Source organism: Psammomys obesus, unplaced genomic scaffold (genome assembly GCF_907164565.1).
Source record: "Psammomys obesus unplaced genomic scaffold, mPsaObe1.curated_primary_1811, whole genome shotgun sequence".
NCBI lineage: Eukaryota > Metazoa > Chordata > Mammalia > Rodentia > Muridae > Psammomys > Psammomys obesus.
Genome location: NW_026591918.1, coordinates 10,376,571 through 10,387,065, shown reverse-complemented (window position 1 = coordinate 10,387,065; position 10,495 = coordinate 10,376,571). Strand labels below are relative to the sequence as shown.

General features: G+C 46.1%; 1 protein-coding gene across 1 annotated transcript in view; it reads right to left on the bottom strand.

The window, feature by feature from the left end:
• Vstm4 (V-set and transmembrane domain containing 4) overlaps positions 1–7,068 on the bottom strand; it is a 58,246-nt gene extending 51,178 nt beyond the window's left edge. Inside the window, exons 1-2 of the mRNA XM_055612310.1 lie at positions 7,059–7,068; positions 2,636–2,701 (exon numbers count right to left, since the gene is read on the bottom strand). Coding sequence (XP_055468285.1) covers positions 2,636–2,701; positions 7,059–7,068 — 76 coding nt within the window. The remainder of the gene's footprint in view (positions 1–2,635; positions 2,702–7,058) is intronic.
• Positions 7,069–10,495: the final 3,427 nt, after the last annotated feature.

Sequence of the window (10,495 nt, the reverse complement as noted above, 5' to 3'; positions counted from 1 at the left end):
CACACACACACACACACACACACACACACACACACACACACACACACCTGCCACAACAGCAGTCAAGAAAGCCAGGGTCAGTATTCTACATTTTCAGTTCAAAGGCAAGAGCCTAGGGAATAGCTGTTCCGGCAATAAAACTCTGTACTTCCACTATTTTTTTTAATGCAGCCTGTAATACCATCTTGCTCAGGGCAAAATATCTGAGTGATGGCCCCAGGGGATTTTAACTCACTCCAATATCTCATCAAGAGCCCTGACAATCAATGCTTGTTTTGTTGGGCAGGCACACAGCCAGATCTAGTGAAGTCCCAGGAGGAAGGATATCTGTCCACATCCACACTGAAGCTCTTCCAATCAGGAACAAGAGGCCAAAAGGCCTGAGATCTTGTGCCAGAGAGTTTCAACTATACCCTTGACCTTGCAAAAGCTGTGACAGGTTAAAAAAGCAGAACACAGGGACGTTGCTACTGAGGTGGCGGCAGAGGTGGTATTGGCCACGGCAGCTATCACTAGTGCCATGACCACTCCAGAACAAGGGAAGAAAGCATAAAAACAGCTGCCCTGGGGCATGCATGCTGCATGGTGGCAGTGCCAACTTCCAGTCTTCAATAGGACTTGACTGTCTCCATTGAGAAGAAAGTCCATGCTGGGCCACAGATTGTACTTACAATTAAGTTGGGAGTTAAGCTTATGGTCTACATCTGTGGAATTATAAAAAGTTGCCAATTATACAAAGTGTCTTAGAGGTTCAAACCACACTGCAAAGTGTGTCAAGACTGATTTTTACAGTCCTCCCAAATGCATAAGATCTTTTTTTTTTTTTTTTACTGTAGCATTGCATTCTTAAAATATGGTCTTTAGATCACTCCCACCGAGACCACCTCACCCTCCTGAGAGCCTGTGATTCATTCCTAATGTGGTTGTAAGCCTTGCAGAGGTGGAGCCAGGGCCCCCTCTGGCAGACTCTTCAGTGACCTTCCTTAGTGGATCCTGCAGTCACTTCCAGCATTCCACCCAACCACAGGGTCACGCTTAAGACGATCTCAGAGGCACCGGGTAGTGCTCACCCAGACTGCCCCAGTTTTACTCAGTTGCCATGAGAAGACAAAACCTTGCTTCTTTTCCCCACAACTTCCCTCAATGGGAAGAGAGCCACTTTTATTTCTGCCTACAAGGAAGTCAAATGAGAGACAGAGGGAGGGAGCTAGGGACTGCTTTGCTAGAAGAGAGTTATCAGCTAAAGAAAAGGGGATTATGAAGTGTAGAAGAAAAGTCCAGAAATACAAAGATTCGTTATTGGATAAAATGTGATCTGAGAGGGAAAAAATTATTTCCAACTATAAAATTAAACAAGTCCTGGCAAGCTGAGTAGTTATGTCAACATGTGTGGTTTGCCAACCATGTTTCCAGTTAGAGTCGAATTCTTCAAAGAAATGTGGTATCTTTCTAACAGACTACTGGAAAAGGTAGCTTTGAATCCCCATGCTTTCCCTATAAGGCTGGTTCCCTCTTCTGCTACATGCTCTCTTATTGGTCTCACAGTGGGTAGAGGGGCAAGAGACATGCCTCTTCTTAGATCCTTTGACCAGCTCATTTCTCCTCAGTTCACAAGATGGCATCCTTCCAAAGGTCCTGCTTGACATTGGCATTAGCTGCTGTTCCCTGATCAAAGACTCTGCCTGAGAACTTACGAGAGCATGCTGTCACTGCTGATTGTCACTATCTTCAGTTATTTTGTGATGACTATTTTTCCACTATCCTTTCTCCGAGGCAGGAACCTGTAACCTCACATTGGAGGCAAAATCCTCAGATGTGAGGACTGTCTTGTGCATCATCTCTATCCTCAAGTTGTTAGTGGCATTCCCACACTTGAGGCAACCCAAACTGTCTCCTGAAACCAGCAAATGTCCCCTACAAGGCAAAAGCACAGTTGAGAACTCCACACCAAGACTAATGCTTGAATGGATGCCAGAGATTTGCATTATACAAGTGTCTTAGGGAGCATGCTACAGAGTTTGTCAAGACTGAATGCTGCATTCCTTTCAAATGCATAGGGCAGCACCTCAGAGGTCAGCCCGCATGACAAGCTCCTGGGAGGGGCAGCTGCTGGGAGCTGATAGGCTGTGGCTCCTAGCTTGCTGCATGCTGGAATCAAATGAAGGCGTATTCACAAGTTTCAACTAAATCACTATCTCTGGGGAGGGCCAAGCCTTTCTGTGTTTAAAGCTCTCTGAGTGGTTCTAACATAGGATGCAAACCACTTTCGTACAGATTTCAAACTCTTTAGACCCCCAAACTTCTGAAAATTAAAGGTAGCTTCGGCAGATGTATTCTTTAAGTTCACATCCTTGGCAGCCCCCTCCTTGGTATCACACAGCAGAGGTATGGGGTGAGTAAAACAAACCGAAAAACAAAACAAATAAACAAACAGATAGAATTGGGCACAATGAGGCTTTCACCACCACTTTGTCCACTGTGGATGAGACCACCAATGATTCCTAGTTCACCCCTGCAAGAATCAGTCTAGAAACATAACTTAATGCTGTGAAAATACTAAGAAACTCTCTCTCTCTTTTTAATGCCTTTCTTACTGTCTAGAAACGAGGCTGCTGCATCAAGATGCCAGTCTTACCTTCAAAAAATGCCCAGGTCACTTTCTTTTTCTCCAAAGAATCTTCAGCAGCTTTGAGAGAGATCACTGTGAACACAAAGAGACAGGACAGCATGACACGCCACAGCTTAGAGCCCTTGCCCCCACTGTAACCCCAAGTGGCTCTACATGGCACTGATGTCACTTAAATTTATAATGTCCATATTAACAAAACTTCCTTAAGTCATCAAAATCCAGATGCCAAGGAGAAACACAAGGGCTCCCATCAAAACTGAGAAACCTGGGCCCCAGGAGAGGCAAAGAAAGCTGCCCATGTTTAAAAGCCAATAAATGGTAAAATGGAGGCACAGCCTAATATGCCTGCCCCACATACTTTCAAATATAAAAAAGTTTCCTGATGGGGGCCAAAACCAAACAACCATTTCCTTGGTGATTTTATTATCTTCTACAGTGCAGTGCTGGGTATTATTTCCAGACAGAAGCGCCTGGAGTCATGCAATGGCAGGAACATGCCCTGAGACCACTCTGTATGCAAGATACTCTTAAAGACAGCAGGCTCCTACTCTTGGTATTATTTTGTCTTCTTCTATTTTGTGGTTGGTCATTGGATTTATTCTTTCAGTAGAAATAGTTGAGTTATAATGTGTAAAACCTTGACTATCAAGCTAGGGAATTAAACAGGCAACAACAACAAAACACATACAACATCAGGGATTGAGCTGATTGTTCAACAGAACTTTCTGTGTCAACAGAAATTTCCCATGTGAGTGTTGTCCAGGTCGACAGCTATTGGCCATATTGGCTACTGAGCACTTAAAATGTGGATAGTCTCACCAAGACAGCATGCCTTTAATCTGAGCACTTGGGAAGCAAATCCAGACAGATCTCTGTGAGTTTGAGGTACCGCCCATATGTTTCTGAATTATTGTTGTCATAGATTTCACTTCTTAAAATTTCACTTTTTATCCTTTTGTCTTTTGAGGCATTTTTTGGATATTAGCTTTTGAGGTGTTTTCTAGACAGCCAGTCTTCTCCTCATATGTCTACCCTGCCCCAAAGCCTCTTTATTTTCTTTTCATGCATGGCCTCCTTCAGCTCAGGATTATACATCTAATTCTTCTTCACATGCCCCAGTTCTCCAATGAACCTTCCAGTTTCTCATCTAATTTCCTAACTAATGATAAACTTCAACAGCCATGCCTGACAACTTCCACAGCAATGTGACCCACAGACATGTTTCTCCCATCTGGTTTTGACATTGTCTCAGTGTGCCTGAGAACTTTCCCAAAGAGAATGTCAGTCAGACATTGCTGGAAGAATCACAAAGTCTCCAGAAAAGTCTTAGGTTTCCTGAGAGTGAGGTGAAGGTTAACATCCACCTTAATCCACTCGAGGTTTGAACTGCTTAGGAACTACATCTTTAAAGTCTGGTCTGTTTCTTTCTTTGGGTGTAGTCCCTCAAGGCTCTACAGCAGGAAGCTTGGACTGTTCGTTATAGTTCTCACAATCTTCATACCACGTTCAGAAACACCCCAAACTCTTTTGCCTTCAAAACACCCTGGCTGTCACTTTCTCTGTCGCTCCAGTTGCACAGTTCCAGATGAACTTCTGGAAGGTCAGGGGTTCCGGATGAACTTCCAGAAGGCTCATGTGTCTCCTTCACTGCCCCTCTCTGCTATCTCCTAGCCTATCTAAGAACAAGTATGAGAGCTGAAGTATGTAAGCTTACAAATAACTCTGTTTGTGGCTGAAGAAAGGACACAGTGGTTAAGAGCACTGACTGCTCTTCCAGAGGAACCCGACTCAATTTCCAGCACACATATGTAGGTAAACAACCTTCTGTAAGTCCAGTTTCAATCTAACACACTCTTCCAGCCTCTGCGGGAATCAGCCATGACATGTCACAGAGATATAACTTACAGGCAAAATACTCACATACATAAAATTAAAAATAAATAAGTAAATGTGCAATTGGGGAACACACGGAGATGCTATTCAGAAGGCAGAAATTCAGAGATTTCTTTTCCCTCTCCTAAAGGAAACCCCTGTTGCCTTCACGTGACATTCTCCTGGAAGTTGGCAAGTAGTGTGTGTGTGTGTGTGTGTGTGTGTGTGCGCGCGCGCACGCGCGCGTGTGCGTGTGACAGAAAGTAGCCTGGCTCTCCAAGAATGAAGTCTCATTGTATACATGGTCTTGTGTTTGTGTATATATGTAAATATATCATCCAAACCCAATTTCCCCCTCCTGCTCTATTGTCTTAATCCAGAACTGCCATACTCTACTACTGACAGAAGAACCAAGATTCCAGAACTTAAAATAGTAAGTGTGTGGTTATTGTGGGATGTGGTGGAGTCTGAAGGGGCTGGTGTGTTTTAAGTAAGGCAGCCATGTTGGAAAGGTGGGGAGCAGATTGGAGTGAAGGAAAGAAGCAGTAGAGAGGAATGTACAGGAGAGACTTGAGCATGAGGCTCAAGATCCAAAGAAGCCTGATGTGTTGTCTACTCTGCACTTTATCCATGTACTGTGTCCTCTAAAACCATGTGTCCATTTCCTGAAGTACCCCAAATAATCTTCACGACCTCAATCTTCAAACTACTGAGCCCAGGAAAGGATGATACCACAAAATCCTGATGAAGGCAGCACAGAGCAGATGTTAAGCACCCTCTGAATAACTTAGCTTCGGGAGGTGAAAGTTAGCCATCATGGTCCAAAGACGACCACTCCAGTGTGGTCCAGCAGTCATCCACAGCAGCAGCACCTAAGAAGTTGTCACAAGTGCAGAACTACAGTCCCTCTCCCAGGTCTATGGCCCCAGAGTCAACTGAGAGCCTAGGGAGTCACCTGCAGAACGTGAAGGAAGATCTGAGGAAGGCAGCAGAATAATAAAGTAGCTGGTGTGCAGGCACAGGACCAGAGTTTGGATCTCCAATGCCATCACTCTGTTAACCGGAAATACTAATAAACTGCCCCCGACCCAAATTCTCATCTTTACACCCAGAGATCAGTGCATCTCTGCCCTCTTCAGAAAAGCTTCTTTGGGCAGTACGTAGTGATTAGTTCAGAGAAGCACAACTGGTCACATGCAGAGAATAAGAGACCATGCCGTGCTCAGCTCTCAGTGGCCCGTCTATAGCATATCCCTCCCCCAAAGGCTCGGGGGTTACTGTAGAAGAGGAAATACATAACTGCAGCAAATAATATTTTCCAGAAAGGACAGGACATTGCACATAATAATTCACAGTGGCTGTGAGTGCATGCACAAGACCTATACAGGATCAAGCCAGCGGAGGTCCCAGGATGGGGGTGGGGTCTCACAAAGTCCCGCCCCTGTCTGAGAGGCTGCTGCTAATTGGTGGAAGGAAGAGTCTGTTTTCTTTAGGGAGGTGGCCCTTGAGAAGCCTCCAGGCTCCAGTAGATGGTCCCACATCCATGGACATCTAGGCAGCACTAAAGCCTCGGTTCAAATGACTGCCTGAAGCTGGCATGGGAAAGTATGGTGGGATGTACACTGGGGATGAGAGGGGAGAGGATGGGTAGGTTAGTGTCATCAAAAGATTTGAACCATTTTAAAAAGCAGGTGGGGAGGATGTCTGGGCACAGCAAAGCATGCTTGTAAACCCCAGTGATGGGGGGTGGAGGGATGAAGACTTGGGGGACTCCAAAGCCCATTGGCCAGCCAGTCTAGATGAATCAAAGGTCTTCACGTGCAGTGACAGACGGCTTCAAAAACTAAAGGTGGAAAGTAATCAAAAGACATCCAACACTGGCCTGTCTCTGGCACTGCATACATGGGTACATGGACTCACACTAATGAGTACAAATGTTATAAACACATACACACAATTTATGAGAAAGGAAAAAGGGTGTGGTGAGCTCATGCACACTAGCTCAAAGTGCTCAACTGCTACTTGCTGGGTGTGGGCACTCAGGCAAGCTGCTGACATGCTTGATGCCTTTGTTTTTAAAATGAGGCTGATACGTGCCAGTGACAGATCAGGTGAGGGTGACATAGCTTAGAGTGTGTGGCATGCTTCCAGCTGCGTCTGGACATCATGGATATCTCCACCCACAGGCAGTTTGCCCCTTAAGCATAAATGTACTTTCACTGACGGCTATGACTCCAGTGCCTAGAAGGGTTCTGTGCCTTAGAATCCTTCACTTGGAGTAAATGGCCAGTTGTCCCAACGGCCAAAATGAAGGGATTCTCCATCCCTGTGACTAGCCCTCCAACTGGAAAAGGTTGTCATCTCCTCAGCCAAAGCAGCTGCACAGAGACCACCACATACACCTTCCAGGGTAAGAACCTACAATTCTGATTTAATCCAGGTTCAGATCCTTCTACCTCAGGCATGATGACAGGTAACCAATTCTACTATATACAACATGGAGACACAGCCTAAGAAATCTCATAACTGAGGATTTCTAAACTGTGGAGACTCTCACCTGCCTTCATCGTCCAGGCAATTTTACGGGAAAGAACAGACATTTTGCTTGGTGCCTGAAGATTAGCAACACTTATCTGCTCCTACAAGAAAGAAAAATTGCACAGGAACCCTGCCAGGGTTTCAGGAATTTCCCCAAAGTTCTGTTGTCCCTATCTTATTTCAGCTGCTAATCCTGTGCTATCTCAAGTGAATTTGACACAATGTCAATCTCTGTGTCTGAGAACAGAATGTAAGAAAACCAAGCCCTCTGATACAGCCCGTCCACAGCCAGGGCTTTGTAGTGGAGCAGCCATGGCTCTGTTCCTTGCATTGCCACCCCTCCCTCTGTGGCACCAAGCCGATACAAGCTGACCTTGGCCAATCTGTTCTGTAGGCAGAAAGTGAAAGAGGCTTCTCCAGGGTGGACGGGCTGAAAGAGAATTCAGATACTTCTAGGAAGCATTTTGCTGGAGGCTGTCTATAGCTCAGTCAGTGGTCAAGTACATCTCAGCATGTGTGAAGCCCTGGGTTTGATTCTTACCACCACAAAACACAGGGACCAAAAGAAAATGTCACACATTTTCCAATCACAGATTATTCACGTTGGCCCAAGACATTCTGAAATAAAAGGCAAATTTTTGCAAAATTCACTTCCAGTCAGCCAGCTAGCCATCAGGAGACTGCAGGCTCTTTAACAGAAGCCAACAAGTCTGTATACTTTGGCTACTGGTATCCTCTTCTTATAAACCAGTTATACAGTCAGACAGTAGGGGAGGGACAGCAAACAGCCCTCATGTCCAAACTACTGCAATTTCTGGAACTTGACAGCGGGTTGCTCTGTAGATGGAGGCTGGGGCTGCTAGCTGGGGCAGAGTCTATGCACGCCTCAGGAAGTGAGCTTCTGCAAATAAATGGCTGTTGCCCTCCCCAACACTGCAATTATTGATGTACTGTTTTCTCTTCCAGCGTGCCTGTATCCAGGAAAGTCAGGTGTAGGACCCAACCTCCTGTTGGCTACAGAATTTAGAGCCTCTCGATCCTCTGTGGGCCTGCAGGGAAAGAGAGGGAGATAGGGACTATTTCTGAACAGAGAGGCAGAAAGAGGTGTTCTCAGTGTAGCTGCATCAGCAATAGAGAGCGCTTGAACCACTTGACCACTGTGCCTACTGGTCAGTTGTTTCACAGGTCAGAGTGCGGGGAGAGGAATAAAGGTTGCTCCTACCCCAGTCAACCCCGGCCTGCTGGCTACTTCTTCATTACCTTGGGACCTGGCTCCAGGAGACAGACTGTGTGTCTTCTCAAGGAGGCAATGGCCCAGACAACAAGGCTGCCAGCTATTCTAAACCCCCCCAGGAGAGCAGAACAGGAAAAAAATCTAGTAAGTTGTGAGATCCACCATGCTGCTGCCTCTCTGGGAGCTGCTGGCTGAAGGTGACCACAGGATTGAGAAAGAAGGTTGCAGCCCAGAGGACTCAGACAAACCGACTTTTTCTAGAAGGAGCAGGAAGTAGGCTGCAAAGAAAGAGTCTCAGGCACATCCTCTGATGGGTCTTAGGGAACCCACCCTTAGACAGGGGCATCAATGGCTTTGAATCCTAACTTGAAAAGAAAGCCCCAGAGATGTCCCTGGAAACGGGGTCTTTCACAGCTGTGACTAGGTTCAAATAGAGACCCTGTGCTAATGTCCTCACTGAGAGACCTCCAGTGTTTTCCTGGTCCTTCACAGACACCAACACCAGCCATCTGGGCTGATTATTCCCAGTCACCTATGTTAGAGATGGTCACAAATTTTAAAAGAATCCATTTGTCTTAAAAATTCTCTCCCTGCTCTGCTCACCCACGCCCTCAATTTCTTTAACAAAGAATTCAACTATTAGATAATCTTGAAAGACAGGTGTAGGTTACATCCAAGGACCAAAAACAAGGCAAAGGTTGACGCTGAATTGGGGAGACCCACCTCAGCCTTTCTGTCTCTGCTTTGGCCAAGCTGGCTAAAGCATTCATCTGGATTCTGTACACCTTGATCTCAGCAGAAGCTGCCTGGTGCTTGGTAGGTCCTGATGAGAAACACTGGACATGCAGGACAACCAACTGTCTCTTGTCAAAATGAAAGTTCTCTGGCAGTGGCCTTGAGTTTTTCAGACGGAGTGAGGGGAGGAAGAATTTGCCTGATTAGGGGACACCTCTCAGGAAGGCCAGAAGCTCCAGGTCCCAGGACCCCACATGGAGGAGCCCTTTAGCTCATGAAAGCCTTGGGCCTTGGCCTCATGTCCAGGCCAGGACAGGTTTAGAATTCAAGAAGAACAATCCAGACAATACCTCCTTCAGAATGACCTTCAGTCTTGGGAAAACAAGAGCAAGAGTGAGCCTGTGACAGCAGTGTGTTCCCAAGGATTCCGAAATTCATGAAGCACATGTCATCACAGAAAATATGCACGGAAGAGCTCTAAGGAAAGTTAGCCAAAAGCGCTGGATGGGGATCTTCAAGGGCAGATACATGTCTCTTGGGTAAACTTTCCCTGGGAGAAGTGAATGTAGGTTTACTATCCCCGAGTGGGGCACCAAGGACCAACTCTACCCAGGAATTCATTGGGATTACTCCTATGTGGATGCATGGAGGGTATCAAATAGTCACAGCACAGAAAAGTCTCATCCTAGCATGGATGACAACTTTCCCCATGGTTTTATAAATGGGGTTTATTCAGCTAACTCTACCCTTAGACACTTAACCTCCTAAGATCACTTGTAGTTGGGGTAGAAGTATATACACTTCTATATACTTCTATATACTGGGGAAAGTATAGGAGTAGGTGGTCAGACCTCAGACAGGGGCTAATGACACTCTCCATCCTTCCTCCTATGAGAAAACACAGCGGACTGACTATGTAGGGTCTCCTGTGGCAGTAACAGCTGTCTGGTTAAGACCATAATGGCTGCTTTGCTAGGAGGACAGCAGTCCACAGTCTCTGAGAGAACAACTTTCAGAACAGCCTTCAGACCCTTGGTGGCAACTTGCATCAGAGAAGCCTTCCTCTAGGACTATGCAGAGTCTCAGCCTCTCACTCCCTACTAAACACGCTGCCTTAGAATGCACCTCTACCTTCACAGTGTGTTCTGGGCAGCATTGTCCCTTGTATTACCCGCATCTATGTCTTGTTCCTTCACCTTCTAGACTTCTCCTTGGTCGATAGGTCAAGGCATATTCACTTCACAGGAGTGAAGTGGTTCTGGAAGTATATGCCTGTAGTCCTTGGCTGGAGTAGGAGGCTCCCCGGAGCACAGGAGTTAGAAGCAAGGCTGTGCAGTGTAACAAGACTGTGTCTCAGCAGAAACAAGAGGCATGAATGGATCAATACGTCAGTCTATGGTATGGTATGGTATGGTATGGTATGGTATGGTATGGTATGGTATGGCATGGCATGGCATGGCATGGCATGGCATGGCATGGCATGGCAT